At 41.3% G+C, this 15,906-nt stretch overlaps 1 protein-coding gene across 3 annotated transcripts in view; it reads left to right on the top strand.

Moving 5' to 3' along the window:
- The window catches only part of sema5ba (sema domain, seven thrombospondin repeats (type 1 and type 1-like), transmembrane domain (TM) and short cytoplasmic domain, (semaphorin) 5Ba), a 249,449-nt gene that overhangs the window by 117,584 nt on the left and 115,959 nt on the right, over nt 1–15,906 (top strand). For all 3 annotated transcript variants that reach the window (XM_060929724.1, XM_060929722.1, XM_060929723.1), the window contains exon 3: nt 10,498–10,738. In XM_060929724.1, the coding sequence (XP_060785707.1) occupies nt 10,552–10,738 (187 nt within the window). In that variant the 5' untranslated portion in view covers nt 10,498–10,551. The remainder of the gene's footprint in view (nt 1–10,497; nt 10,739–15,906) is intronic.

Genomic DNA, 15,906 nt, shown 5'->3' with positions numbered 1-15,906 from the left:
ATAAACAATATCCAGAAACACCACCACCTTCTCTGGACCTGAGTTGATATACGATGGACTGAGGCAAATTGGAAAACTGTCCTGTGGTCTGATGAATCGAAATTTGAAATTCTTTTAGGAAATCATGGACACTGTGTCCTCTGGGCTAAAGCGGTAGCTTGCACATCTGGGAAGGCACCATTAATGCTGAATGATATATACAGGTTTTGGAGCAACATGCTGCCATCCAGACGACGTCTTTTTCAGGGAAGGCCATGCTTATTTCAGCAAGACAATGCCAAACTACAGTCTGCATATATTACAACCGCATGGCTCCGTAGTAAGAGTCCGGGCGCTAAACTGGCCTGCCTGCAGTCCAGACCTGTCTCCTACTGAAAACATTTGGTGCATTATGAAGCACAAAACACGACAAAGGAGACCAGGAACTGTTGAGCAATTGAAACTGTATATCAGGCAAGAATGGGTGTCACATCTGCACCTCCTTGCACTCAAGACTCCACTTCCCAGCATTCACAGTGGTCTTCAAATATGGCCACGAAGGACTACAGCACCCATCCTGCACCTTGCTGCTCACAGTCTCCTGAATTCTAATCATCTACATCTGTTCACAATCACCACATCACACTATATAAGGACTCTTTTCCGATCATTGTGAAGTAAACTCTGTTACTGTTGTTTTGACTTTACCAAGCCTCAGTTATTCTGGTTTTGACTTGTTTTTGATCTTTTTGTCTCTGCGTTTGATATCTTGTTTGTACCTCATCTGACCATTGGCTGCTTTTTGACTAACGTTTTGGATTTGTTTGCCTGATTAAACTCTTTTCTGCTTTTACATCCATCTGTTGCCTGTGATCCTGACAATGGGGCAACATTTCACTTTTAAAACTCCAGCACTTGGTCTCCTCAGTTCCCAAATATTTACAGAATGTTGTTAAAAGTAGAGGTGATGCAACAGTGGTAAACATGCCCCTGTCCCAACTTTTCTGAAACGTGTTGCTGGCATCCAATTCAAAATGAGCATATATTTTTCAAAAACAACAAAAATTTCTCAGTTTCAACATCTAATATGTTGTCTTTGTACTACTTTCACTGAAATATAGGGTTTCCGCGATTTGCAAAGTTGTTACATTTGGTTTAATTTACATTTTACACAGCGTCCCAACTTTTGGAATTGGGAAAATTATAACTGCAGTTCACCTTTCCATCTAGTGAGGGTTTGTCAGACAGAACCATTCCTTAAGGGTTGATTTCAGAAGAGTTTTCATCCAGAACACTGGTTGATGTGCTGAAAAAGCCCAAATTGTTTCCACGCGGAGCAGCATTGGTGTGAAAAGAAATGGGACGCGTGAAGTTGAAAGTCAAAAACATTTAGGTGATCAACTGAAGGGCGTTTACTTTATCTTCTTTTCTATGTTTAGTTTAATTAAGGAACAGGTGTTTCTTTCTTTCCCTGCAAATAAGACCTGGCAGAGTGTGGCGAGTTCTCAGAGAGCAGCTCTGTCATGAGGTGTGTTAGCGTTCCTTAGTGATGGTGCAAGGCTATCTCTCCAGAACTCTCTGCCTAAATGACTGGTGGCTGAAATCTCATACGTTTACTCTTCTGTAAGGACTTAATTATGCTTCTGCACACAACTCTAAACCCTCAGAAGATCATCAGAGATAATCAACTTTGCTTATAGTTCCAGAAATCACTGGAGAGAATATGCTTCCTCAGACGTTATTTCTCTAATTGCAAGTTGCATTTTGATTAGTTTTTTTTTTCCCTCTGCAAAGCATCTATAGGACCAAAAATATCCACTTGCTTGCCTCTCTGATATGAAATAGGTTGCGTCTGTAGACAACGATTTTCCCTATTGTGACCAGCAGAAATTTAATCAGTCTCTTAATTGATTCAGATGAGATTCCGCTGAGAAAGTTTGAGTTGTAATTAAATCCGGTCTCTTGGGTTGACTAAAGAAGTGGTCTATCAGTTTGGATGAGATGCAATGTTTGGTCTAATCTGGATTACAGAGGAGAGGGTGCTGAAGCTTTACGATCTGCAGCAAAAGAAAAACAAAGCATCTGGTAACCCAATGGCCCATGGAATGTGATAGACTCCTCTCATATATGGGACTTTTGGAAGAGAACTTTATAACCCACCAAAGGATTCTTCACTCTTTACTAACTTGTCCACCCATCCAAAGACAGATTAAAAGTCTTAATGAAAACTGCTTTAATTGGGAGTTTATTTTTATTTTGGAACAATCTCTTTTACCTTTTAAATTCAGGAAACGTGCTTTCCCGATTGCTTGCATCTGTGTCAGTACTGTGTGTGCGTTATCTAGCTGAGTGAGATTTAAACTTCATAAAAGTGAAATCTGTTGATTCGTGGATTTTGTTGCCAGTAAAAATCACGTGGTTACAGAAAATTTCTGATTAGATTTTTAGCATTAGAAGCCTCTGTGTGTGTGTGTGTGTATGTGTGTGCGCGCGCTCATGCGCGTTTTCACTGTTTCAGATGGGTTAAAGGTAGACTACCTTTCAGATTTTTCGAATTTAGGCCATAAAAAAATTTCCCTGACACCCAATTATTTTTTTCGTGGACCTCAAGCTACTGAATTCGGATCACAGACTTCAATTTTTATTTTATTTTTTTTACTTTTTCCCCCTAAAAGAACAATTAACCTCCTAAGGCCCAAGCTGTTTTTTTACATGCATTTTTTATTTCTCTTTGCTATTTGGGCTTATTAGAACCTGATTAGAATAAAAACTAAGCATCATCTTTTGATAAGATGTACTTTTAGAGAAAAAGTATGTCCACATATGTGGATTCTTGTTCTGAATTTCCATAAAGTGCTGTCCACGCATGTGACCGCTAAGCCCTAGGAGGTTAATGAATTTAGAGCCCCGTGGCCCTAAATTCTCCGCTATTTTTTTCTTGCCTCACGTGACCTAAACCAAGATACTATGTCATGCATGACGTAGTGGAGTTTCCCCGTTCACAATGCATTGTGGGATACAAATTTGCAACCTGAGAGAACAGTGGAGCATGTGAGTGTGCGCATGAAAGACGGAAGACCGACTACAGTAACGGAAAGTGAGAAGAAAAGACCCTGTATTGCAAAGGGAAGGAAACGCAGGACCAAACTAATAAATATCAGCGATCAGAGATATATATCCTATCACTCCTTCAATCAAACTTTAGAGATTTTTTTTCTCTCCTTGGGCTCATGTGTGAAACAGGTGGGTTATACAGGAAATTCACGAGATTATACTACAGTCGAGTTTTGGAAAGTCTATTAGTGGCATTACAAAGATAGTGGAGGGTTCGCATTCCCAAAACTATTACTTCTGATCACTACGTTTGGCAAACACAAAAATAAAAAAGATGAATGTAACGGCTTCCCTGATATAGTGGACACTGACACAGGCAGGCGGGATCAATGTCACTTTCGTTTTTATTTTTTAAACTGTCACTTAACACAAAACACACTTTTCAAAATAAACTGTGTGCCACTACACTGATGTGATTTCAGCCAGGGGAAAAGATCCTCTCACTACACACACACACACACACACACACACACACAGAGAGACAGCAGCGGGCTCATGTTCCATTCACAAACCAGTGCTTGACCATGCCCCCGCTGCCACAGTGAAAAAGAACCGTAAAGTGTCTTGCTCAATGAAATAAACGGCACAGTATGATAGCAAATCGAGAGGTAGTTCACCAGAAGTTGTGCAATATAGGTGTATAGTCTAATTACACACATTTTCGCTCAGCGCTCTTCATCACAATGATAAAAAAAGGACCTTCTATGTCTCATCTCATCTCATTATCTGTAGCTGCTTTATCCTGTTCTACAGGGTCGCAGGCAAGCTGGAGCCTATCCCAGCTGACTACGGGCGAAAGGCGGGGTACACCCTGGACAAGTCGCCAGGTCATCACAGGGCTGACACATAGACACAGACAACCATTCACACTCACATTCACACATACGCTCAATTTAGAGTCACCAGTTAACCTAACCTGCATGTCTTTGGACTGTGGGGGAAACCGGAGCACCCGGAGGAAACCCACGCAGACACGGGGAGAACATGCAAACTCCGCACAGAAAGGCCCTCGCTGGCCACGGGGCTCGAACCCGGACCTTCTTGCTGTGAGGCGACAGCGCTAACCACTACACCACCATGCCGCCCGGACCTTCTATGTAAACTATCTAATGCACAGGAATAATATTTACAGTGTGAAATCAATACATAATTTTTGTTATGACTAACGAATATTGGCTAGAATACGCTCACTGAAAAATGGACTTCAACAAGATGAGTGACCAGGCTCAAGTTCGCCTCAAAAAGATTCATATTTGGGCTAATTGCAGAATGTTATTCACTAATTACAATATTTACGATAGGGAGAAACATACTAACCAGCATTTGATGTGTAGGATCCATTGGCTCTGTCATATTTTCTGTCACAACTTGAGTACTGAACTAGCAATGCGAATGTTATGATTAGCTCCTCATCTCGCGGCAAAATGATGTAACTGGGTCAGTGCCTGGTCAATGAAAACTTGCGCATGCGCACACCGGACTTCCTCTTTCTGCTTGACTATGCGAAGCACACAATTTCATGCACATTATTTGCTCGGGAATCTCCTCAAAATAAATAACTTCCCAGCCACAGAATGGCCTGGTATGGTTTTTTTCTTTTTTTTTTTTGAGATATTACAGAAAGAAATACATCACAATGACCAAATTTCAGAGGGAACTAAATTTCACAGATTTTATGCAATCGAAAGTCTGTCTTGCTTTAAATGCAGAGAAAGAACTTCACTGTGTTGTAATGTATGTGAGACAAATAAAGGCTTCTAATTCTAAAAATCTACCGTATTTTCTGGACTATAGAGCGCACCTGTATATAAGCCGCATCCGCTCTATTTTAAAAAATAAAAATAAAAAAAAGATATACAAGCCGCACCGGGCTATAAGCCGCAAATATCTATGGTGAAAAATTAGATATTTACTGCATGTACAGAACGATTTTGTACTGTAAATGTACATGTATGTACCTGAACAGATTCTTTCCGAACAGTGCCTTTTAACATGGCAGCAACTTTGCTGATTAAAACGGAACAGAACCAAGAGAAAATAACCGGTATTTATCTACCTTCATTTCTCCTGTGTTTGAAACCACAAGTCACTTTAATCATCTTCGCTGGATTTGAAAATAATTACCAGTTAGTAATTTGTCGTGCGTGTTCTATCTGCTAAAGATCTGCTAATTCTTCTTTGCATTGATTTTTCGTCTATCTTATTTTTGATTCTACTTCCGGTTAGAGCGCCCCTAGCGGTGGAAGAAAAATCCACAGAATAGCCGCACCTTTGTATAAGCCGCATGGTTCAAAACCTAGGAAAAAAGTAGCGGCTTATAGTCCAGAAAATACGGTAATCAGAAATTTTCTCTAACCGTGTGATTTTTACTGGCAGCAATCTCCTCAAATCAACAGACTTTACTGAAGTTTAAATCTCACTTGACTAGATAACGCGTACACAGCACTGACACAGATACGAGTAAACAATCCCCTCATCATAGCAATGCGATTCTTGCCGTCTAAAAAGTTCGCTTTTCTCAGTGAATAAAAACAAACTAAAGTATGTCGCACAAAATGATCAGTGGTCAGGCTCATTTTTACAACCAAGCACTTAACACTCGGGCATCTTTAGGGTTGTTTACAACAATTTAGAAGCAAAGTGTCCACGAGATCCTCTAGCCTTGGTTAGTCATGTGGTGGGTAAGTGACGTCACGATTTGTACTCGGAGCGTACACGATTTGTACATTTTCCAGATTTTATTTTAAAAGAAAAACACAGTATACAGGTACAAACGTAAAAATGAACACTAAAACATGTCTTGTATGGGTATTAGCTGTCAGTATAAAGGAGTTTATTTTGTGGTTTTGTTTGGCTTTAACTGAAGATGTTCTTAGCTGCTTTCTCAAGCCTTTCTCAGCTGGGTTGTCTCGTAGAGCTCACTGAACTGACAAAACACCGATATATTCCACCTCTCATGTGTCCAAAAACAATAATGACTTGGTCATTAATGGGGCTTGTTGCTGTAGCAACACACAGGACTTTGGCAGAAGCAAGCTCAAGCCCCTTGCCCACCAAACACACGATTTCTCCTCTGATCCTGGAGCTGTTTATTGTATAGTCATTAACGTAATCCAGGAGCAGCCCTAAAGCTAAGTGCACACTGGCGTGGATAATTGTCTGTTGTCTCGGTCTGGCCGTATCTCCACTGGCTCTAACAGCGTGGTCCAGGTGGCTCCTTTGTTCCACATTTCTCTAGATAAACTTGATTTCAGTGAGTGAAATGGAAGTGCCACTCCAACTAGCCAGCTTCTAAGAGGGCACTTTTGTTGGCACACAGCACTTATGTGGTTTTCAGGACAGCTCTGCTCATGCTTCCAGGCCTAGGGAGGAATGTTACCAGCTGTTCAGGAGCTTAATTTGCAAGTTTGAGCATTGTTGGGGGGTATGTGCACATCTGGGTATAGACTTTAGAGTTTTTCTCTCTGGAAGTTGAGACTAATGAACTCACAGCAGTAGATTTATTGTTGTGGAGAAACTAACTAGTGATTTCTGTGCTGCTGTTGATGTGTGTGTGTGTGTGTGTGTGTGTGTGTGTGTGTGTGTGTGTGTGTGTGTGTTTATTAAGGCCAAGTTTACATTAGACCGTATCAGCGGATCATCAGATTAACGTTTTTAAAACGATTAGTGTGCACACAGCAACACCAATACACGATTTGCGTGCACACAGCAACACCAATACACGGATACGCTCGGCTCCGCAGGCATCCTGCGCTCCAAATCACTCCGCCCTGAACAGCGAGTGCCCTCTGGAGGGTGCGCACTCCGGACCTGCGCAGCTCACAGAGCGCGCGAGTGAAGTGCACGAGCAGTGATTCGGGACTGAGCCGCTGTGTGTGTGATCCCAGCGCATATCACTTAGCACTTGCAAGTGGAAGGATGGCAAGCCTAAAGACAATCATAACTACACAATGGGCAGTATTTGCATCAGTATTTGCAGTATTTTCATACTTTTATACTCTTTAATGAAAGGTGATACAAGGCGGAAGTCCGCGCCGTTTTTCAGCAGTTGCGTCACATGACCAACGCCAGCGAATCAGGAAGGTGGATGTCACAGTGACGTTGTCCAATGACGACTCCAGCTAGAGCTCAGCACAGCGTATCCGCGTATCTCAATGTTTACGCAGCACCGGACCAGACACGATCTAGATTGAATACGTGGACCCTGGCGGATTCCCGTTTCCCGGCGTTTCCAGGCGGTTTAATGTAAACGGACAGTGCATCCGCGAAGAAAACGAGACAGATACGGTCTAATGTAAACTTGGCCTAAATGTTTACCTGGACCAGGTTTTCTCTCCTAGCAGCTGGCACTCACGTACTTGGCTAGCTTGCACCAGCTTTGCCTACAATACACGAATAATCCAAGGTTCCATATCATCCTTTTTGAAAATCTGTACAGTTTCTGATTTTCATCCAATGTGCCATGTCCTCCTCCTGTTAGTACCAGTTTACTTTTTAGATTCTGATCTGATTTGTTTGAAGAAAAAAATTGGGGGGGGGGGACCCCAGCTAATCAGGAAGTGTTGACTGCAGTGCCCCAGCCTCATCTACACCTTCATTTGCCTAAGTAGTTACCAGCTGTTGTGTGAAATTGATTGGGGGTATAATGGTGGATTTTGTAATTAATGGAGCTACTAATTTGTTATTGATTGCCCATTAAATGAAAAAAAGAAAAAGAAAAATGCACTTAGATACTTCTTATCCAGTGTGCGTCTTCATATTAATGCTCAACATACGAAACATTATTCTTCTGGGGAAACCACATCAATATAGGAAGTGCGCTGTACTCATCATGTGCGAACTGTAATTGTCTTATCTAAACCTCAGCTTAGTATCAATAGATGACAGTGTCTTGCAAAAGTATTCATCCCCCTTGGTGTTTGTCCTGTTTTGTCGCATTACAAGCTGGAATTAAAATGGATGTTTGGGGGGGTTAGCACCATTTGATTTACACAACATGCCTACCACTTTAAAGGTGAAAATTGTAGTTTTATTGTGACACAAACAATAATTAAGAAGAAAAAAAACCCCAGAAATCTGGAGTGTGCATAGGCATTCAAACACCATGGGATTTTTGTCCATTCCTCAAGGCAAAACTACTCCAGCTCCTTCAAGTTAGATTGGTTGCGTTGGTGTACAGCAATCTTCAAGTTATGCTACAGATTCTCAATTGGATTGAGGTCTGGACTTTGACTAGGTCATTCCAAGACATTTAAATGTTTCCCTTAAACCACTCCTGTGTAGCTTGAGCAGTATGTTTAGGGTCATTGTCCTGCTAGAACGTGAACCTTCATCCCAGTCTCAAACCTCTGACCGACTCAGACAGGTTTTCCTGCAGAATTGCCCTTTATTTAGTGCCATCTATCTTTCCTGCAGTCCTGACCAGCTTTCCTGTCCCTGCAGATGAAAAAAAATATCCCCACAGCATGATGCTGCCACCACCATGCTTCACTGTCGGAATGGTGTTCTCAGGGTGTTGGGTTTGCGCCGCACATGGCATTTCCCATGATGGTCGAAAAGATAAATTTTAGTCACATTTGACCAGAGAATCTTCTTCCATGTGTTTGGGGAGACTGCCACATGCTGTTGGGCAAACTCTAAACCTGATTTCTTATTTATTTCTTTAAGCAATGGCTTTTTTCTGGCCACTCTTCCAAAAAGCCCCGTTCTGTGGAGTGTACGGCTTAAAGTGGTCCTATGGACAGATACTCCCATCTCCGCTGTGGATCTTTGCAGCTCCTTCGGTGTTATCTTTAGTGTCTTTGTTGCGTCTCTGATTAATGCCCTCCTTGCCCGGTCTGTGAGTTTTAGTGGGTGGCCTTCTCTTGTCAGGTTTGTAGTGATGCCATATTCTTTCCATTTTGCTATAATGAATTTAATGGAGCTCCCTGAGATATTCAAAGTTTGGGATTTTTTTTTTTTTTATAACCCAACCCTGATCTATACTTCTCCACAACTTTGACCTGTTTGGAGGCTCCTTGGTTCTCATGTTGCTTGCTTAGTAGTGTTGCAGAGTCAGGGTCCTTCCAGAACAGGTTGATTTATACAGACATCATGTGACAGATCATGTGACACTTTGATTGGACACAGGTGGATCTTAATCAACTAATTATGTGACTTATGAAGTGAATTGGTTGGCCCAGCTCTTATTTAGGGATTTCATATGAAAGGGGGTGAATACTTGTGCACACGCCAGATTTCTGTTTTTTCATCTTAATTATTGTTTGTGCCACAATAAAAAAAATAAAAATAAATCACCTTTAAAGTGGTAGGCATGTTGTGTAAATGAAATGGTGCTAACCCCCAAAAAATCCATTTTAATTCCAGCTTGTAATGCGACAAAACAGGACAAACACCAAGGGGGATGAATACTTTTGCAAGACACTGTAGATACAAAAGTGCAGAGTTGACTGGATGTTGCTGAAAGGGAACCATTTGAAAATTAAGTAAATGTAGGAAGGAAAAGTGTGCTCTTAGCTCCCATAATAGCCCATATAGAAAGCCTGAGGGTTAATTTTATCCTCAGTGTCTTTGGCCCATAGTTTTATTCAGGCATGATTATCGGTTCCCATTAAGAACTATCTGCTGTGACACCTGGAGAGCAGAGCACTTAGCACTTGGCAGTTCTTTACTTTCTGCGAGGAGATTGACAGGCAGCTTCCTTCTGACTGAGCTGTGATTCAGCCAACTGCTGAGTGGCGTAATGTGGCTGCAGCGGGAATGCAGAAGAGTCGAATAAAGACGGCTACGTCATGCCTCCCCTTGCATCTAATAAAATCAGCCTGATATTAAAACTCCTCCACATCAAAGTGCATCTCGCACACACATCTGCTCTGGTCTTTAAGGAGTTTTAAACATCAATTTGTGTAAAAAAAACCTTTAAGCCAAGATATCATGTTGTGTCAGGAGCCGTTTAACAAAAGGGCCTCCTACCCCAGCAGTTTTTTTTTTTTTTTTAATATCTGTACTGGAAATAATGTTTTCTCTGGAGGTGCGAGTAATGTCAGCTATGCTTTTTCCACCCCGAGTTTAGCCACATTTACTCTGCCGCTACAGAGGCCATAAATATATCTTTTTTGGAAAAAAGGTGTTGACTAAGGAGCTCCAGTAAAGGCTCTCTATTTGAGCGCAATGCTAATTCATCAGCTTTTCTAAGTGAAAAGAGCTTTGCTGCATGGGCTGTTAGAGAAGATGTGGTGGAAGCAGTCCAGTTTTGCTTCCCTTGCATTACCCAATTACCCTGTATTTATTGGCCGTTAAATTAAGTATTTCTGCTCTTTCACATTTTATTCCATTATTAAAAGGTCAGAGTCTGGTAATATTGTTAGAAATGATCCATATCAACTCCTTCTTCCTATCTTCCAGGTGCATTCCAGAGGCCCACCTTGGCAGCTAGAGGAGAGGCTGGCCTCAGTCACCATGACAGCGTTGCCACGGAACCTGGTTTCCCTGGCTGTGTCTGGCCTTTTCCTCTGTCTGCTCTCTTTTGGCATCCCTGCTGTGTTCTCCCAAAAGCTCACTTCTCTCACAGAGCCCCGCCCAAGCTTACAACCACAGAGCAGGCCAGAATGTACTCACCAGGAACACCCCATTATCTCTATTCAAGGTGAGTGCTGCTAGCACACTGCTTCTAAGCTACAAGAATCAATACTTTCTAGCTCAGAAAAGAATCTAATATACCATACATTCGTTAGAAAGAGGTTTGCAGTGATGTCTGCAGATGTATGGATCACCGAAAGACCAAGTTTTTACAACCCCGATTCCAAAAAAGTTGGGACAAAGTACAAATTGTAAATAAAAACGGAATGCAATGATGTGGAAGTTTCAAAATTCCATATTTTATTCAGAATAGAACATAGATGACATATCAAATGTTTAAACTGAAAAAATGTATCATTTAAAGAGAAAAATGAGGTGATTTTAAATTTCATGACAACAACACATCTCAAAAAAGTTGGGACAAGGCCATGTTTACCACTGTGAGACATCCCCTTTTCTCTTTACAACAGTCTGTAAACGTCTGGGGACTGAGGAGACAAGTTGCTCAAGTTTAGGGATAGGAATGTTAACCCATTCTTGTCTAATGTAGGATTCAAGTTGCTCAACTGTCTTAGGTCTTTTTTGTCGTATCTTCCGTTTTATGATGCGCCAAATGTTTTCTGTGGGTGAAAGATCTGGACTGCAGGCTGGCCAGTTCAGTACCCGGACCCTTCTTCTACGCAGCCATGATGCTGTAATTGATGCAGTATGTGGTTTGGCATTGTCATGTTGGAAAATGCAAGGTCTTCCCTGAAAGAGACGTCGTCTGGATGGGAGCATATGTTGCTCTAGAACCTGGATATACCTTTCAGCATTGATGGTGTCTTTTCCAGATGTGTAAGCTGCCCATGCCACACGCACTAATGCAACCCCATACCATCAGAGATGCAGGCTTCTGAACTGAGCGCTGATAACAACTTGGGTCGTCCTTCTCCTCTTTAGTCCGAATGACACGGCGTCCCTGATTTCCATAAAGAACTTCAAATTTTGATTCGTCTGACCACAGAACAGTTTTCCACTTTGCCACAGTCCATTTTAAATGAGCCTTGGCCCAGAGAAGACGTCTGCGCTGCTGGATCATGTTTAGATACGGCTTCTTCTTTGAACTATAGAGTTTTAGCTGGCAACGGCGGATGGCACGGTGAATTGTGTTCACAGATAATGTTCTCTGGAAATATTCCTGAGCCCATTTTGTGATTTCCAGTACAGAAGCATGCCTGTATGTGATGCAGTGCTGTCTAAGGGCCCGAAGATCACAGGCACCCAGTATGGTTTTCCGGTCTTGACCCTTACGCACAGACATTCTTCCAGATTCTCTGAATCTTTTGATGATATTATGCACTGTAGATGATGATATGTTCAAACTCTTTGCAATTTTACACTGTCGAACTCCTTTCTGATATTGCTCCACTATTTGTCGGCGCAGAATTAGGGGGATTGGTGATCCTCTTCCCATCTTTACTTCTGAGAGCCGCTGCCACTCCAAGATGCTCTTTTTATACCCAGTCATGTTAATGACCTATTGCCAATTGACCTAATGAGTTGCAATTTGGTCCTCCAGCTGTTCCTTTTTTGTACCTTTAACTTTTCCAGCCTCTTATTGCCCTGTCCCAACTTTTTTGAGATGTGTTGCTGTCATGAAATTTCAAATGAGCCAATATTTGGCATGAAATTTCAAAATGTCTCACTTTCGACATCTGATATGTTGTCTACGGTATGTTCTATTGTGAATACAATATCAGTTTTTGAGATTTGTAAATGATTGCATTCCGTTTTTATTTACAATTTGTACTTTGTCCCAACTTTTTTGGAATCGGGGTTGTAGAAATCCTTTCAAAATCCTGTCCAAGATTTTCAACATTTGTATTTTACTCAAACTAACAAAATGTGTGTTTTTATTTTTAAAGCCGGGCATGTCAAACCAACTCCTGATGTTACTAGAACATCTGACCAAATGAGCTTTAAAGAGTTGAGGCTCCGAGGTCTTGAAAAGGAATTTGTTTGCAAAGCTATGATGACATACAAAGTTGTGAGCGTCTTTATTTATCATTATGACTTTGATGAAAGCTATTCCTTCTTTATAATTTGATATTACTGTGAACTGTCACAGGCTAGCATTCAAGGTGCCTTGTGATTAGCTTGGGGAGTTAGAGGTGGGTGTTTCTTGTTGCACACTTTGAAAGATGCGTCTGCTATCCTGTACGAGAATCTTAGGGACGGTCTCACACTGTTCACACTCTGTCAAGCTTCTCCGTGAGACTGCCCCACATGGAAAGCGCAGATCGAAAAAGGGACAATGTGTGCTCATGCTGATGAACACACCCTGTTCTGTAGCAGATGAATGACTTTCATTCCTTGCACTCCCCGATTGTCAGCTCATGAATAGAACAGAACGTGGAGCGATCGTCTTCTGTCTCCCAGACAATATCTTTAGTAGCCAAAAATGCAAGATAAGCTTTGTACCAAATTTTTTTACTTTGGATGACAGACAGAGAAAAGTACTGAGACTGAAAGATGAACCACTGGATATTGTTTTGTTTATACTATGGCAAGGACAGTTGTTGTTGTTTTTTTTTGTCCAGTGGGCCATGATGAAAATTTCCAGAAAATGGTTAACAGGTAGGAATAGAAATGACAGCCACAGGGTTTGATATTGCTGGCATTCTACCTGGATAGTAGAGCAGCCATAGCTCATAAGGACATTGCCTGTGGTCTGCACATTTTATTGCTACTGAAAACACTTGAGGTTTTTTTTTTTTCGTGTGTGTGTGTGGGGGGGGGTTGAAATCAGGGCTTTGAACCGGTTCGAGGAACGAAAACGAAAACCGGGAACTTTTTCTATTTCACATGGAACAGAAACGAAACCAGAAACTTTATTATTTTTTATGTTCCGGAACAGAAACGCTTATTAAAAATAATGGTAACCGGTTAATACCGGTTTTTATTTCGTTTCTCAAAGTTTCCGTAGCCTACAAATAAAAAAGTCATTCTTCTCCTGCGCAAGTTTCTATGACCCGCTGGGGTTCACTTCCTGTGTGACATTCGCTGACTGAATGGAGAGAGCGGGAGGGTGGACTACTATCACGTCTCCACATCTTAAATAAGAGGTACATATTGGAGTCTATCGTTATTCAAAAACGTCAATTTCAAACACGATATCAATATATTTGTCCACGTTAATGAGAGGCTCGCGAACATTAAATGACGTTAACCTCTGTTAGCCTATCAATGCATAGGGCCTGACTAGCCTTTGGTAACACACTAAACGAATTATCTTTCATTTTTGGCACTTTTTCTGTTTGTGTAGATGGGAAGACATACTGAGAATCCAAATGGCCAACATTTGAAATAATAATTGTTTTGAATTATTTCTTGTCTTATTTAATGAAGGTTGTAATAGAATTAGCCTACATTTGGCTTAAGCTGGATGAGACAGAGACATAATTTTATAGCCATTTGTTAAACAGCTGACAGGGAACGTAATTAACCGTTCCGGGAACAAAATTTTTTTTGTTCTAACCGGTTCGGGAACGTCTATTTAATGGTGGAACCCAAAACCGGAAACGTTAAAATTCCGTTTCTGTTCAGAACGAACCAATAGGAAAAAAATTCTGGTTCAAAGCCCTGGTTGAAATTGCTTTCTTCATGGAAGAACAGTAAGTTGGTCATTATTCTAAAGGTTTAGAAAACACTACTATTTGATAGCAAAACTGAGCATGATATTACAAAACATGTTAAGCAGCCAGAGTCGCTTGAATTGCTTCCTGCTTTCACCTTCACACAAAAATGGCTACTATTCTCTCCTTCTCATGGTATTCCTTACACTTTCGTCATGGCCATTCATCAAAGAAATACTACTTTGGCGTTCCCTTTACCATAAGAACTGCTGAACAATCAGCTCTGTATTGTAAGCTAGCTCACATAAAATTTCCTTTTATGTTAACCCACTTGCATAGAAACCCCTCAGTACACCTTAAAGCCCTCTTTTATACTAGAGCATTGGTATGGAAGTCGTGCCACAATGAAGGTGTGGGCTAACCCTGAGATTAGCTTCTTTGATGGATGAGTATATTTAAGCGGAGCATTCAGGCAGCCACTGTGAGGCGTTACCTGAGGATGGAGGAAGAGGATAGGGGCCCAGGCTCTAATCTCTAGGCAGCTTTCTTGATGGATCATGCATGCCTTTAAAGATGAGTAACGCCAGTCTATGGACAAGGGTGGGTTTTTTGGGTTTTTTTTTTTTCTAAGTTGGTTGAGTGCAGTGAAGTGTAGCTGCCTCAGTGGGAGCTCTTCTAAAGCTTTCCGGTATACCCAGCTGCTCATGACGTGACCTGCGCTAAGCTTCATACCAATAGAATAAGGATTACATTACCTTAATCTGATATGTACATTTCAGTCCCTCCCATTAACCAGATATGTTTCTGATTTAATCATTAAAACAAGCTCAATGCAGACTATACTTGCCTGAAAAATCATGCCAGCACACTGAAGGAGGCCTCATGGGCCCAGAGCAGAGATGTGTCTTTGGAAAATGGTGTATGCAGCATTTAAATAAATAAATAAATAAATAAATAAATTTAAGAAATTCATGAATAGACAGCCCAAGATTAATTCCCTAAATACTGCCATTAAAGGCAATCCAAGTCCAAAAGTGGCACTATTATTGCTCACACGCACAATGAAAGTCCTGCGATTTTCAGAAGGACTAATTTCTAGATGATATACTCTAAGACCTGACAATTTAATGCCAGAAGCATTGTATGCAGGTCAGACTGCAGATTTGATCCTTTCAGACCGACTCGTCTTTGATAAAATGCTAGTAATCACCCCACAGACGATATGCAACAGTATGTCGCTGCTCTGTCTGGTTCCATTCTCTCTACGGCTACTGTAATTGGCCCCAGATTGTTTCTCTGGACTGTGGAATGGGCTCGCTATCTGCTGTTTACTGGGTGATAGTTGTGCTCATTTTATTTACACACACACACATACATAAGTGTATGCATGGTGTTATATATAACACACACACACATACACATATATATCTACACATACTGTACATACATACAGAGAGAGAGAAATATGTATGTTATTTACCAGCTGGGAGGTTCGTATTGTGAAATACTGTGACCGAGGTCTTGAAAGTACTGAGCGAGGCACTCTGGGCCGAGCTCAGTATTCAAGGCTGAGGTCACAGTATTTCACCATACGGACAGACCTTAAGCTGGTAAATAA

This window comes from Neoarius graeffei, chromosome 9 (genome assembly GCF_027579695.1).
Source record: "Neoarius graeffei isolate fNeoGra1 chromosome 9, fNeoGra1.pri, whole genome shotgun sequence".
Taxonomy (NCBI): Eukaryota; Metazoa; Chordata; class Actinopteri; order Siluriformes; family Ariidae; genus Neoarius; species Neoarius graeffei.
This window is presented reverse-complemented; position numbering and strand designations above follow the sequence as displayed.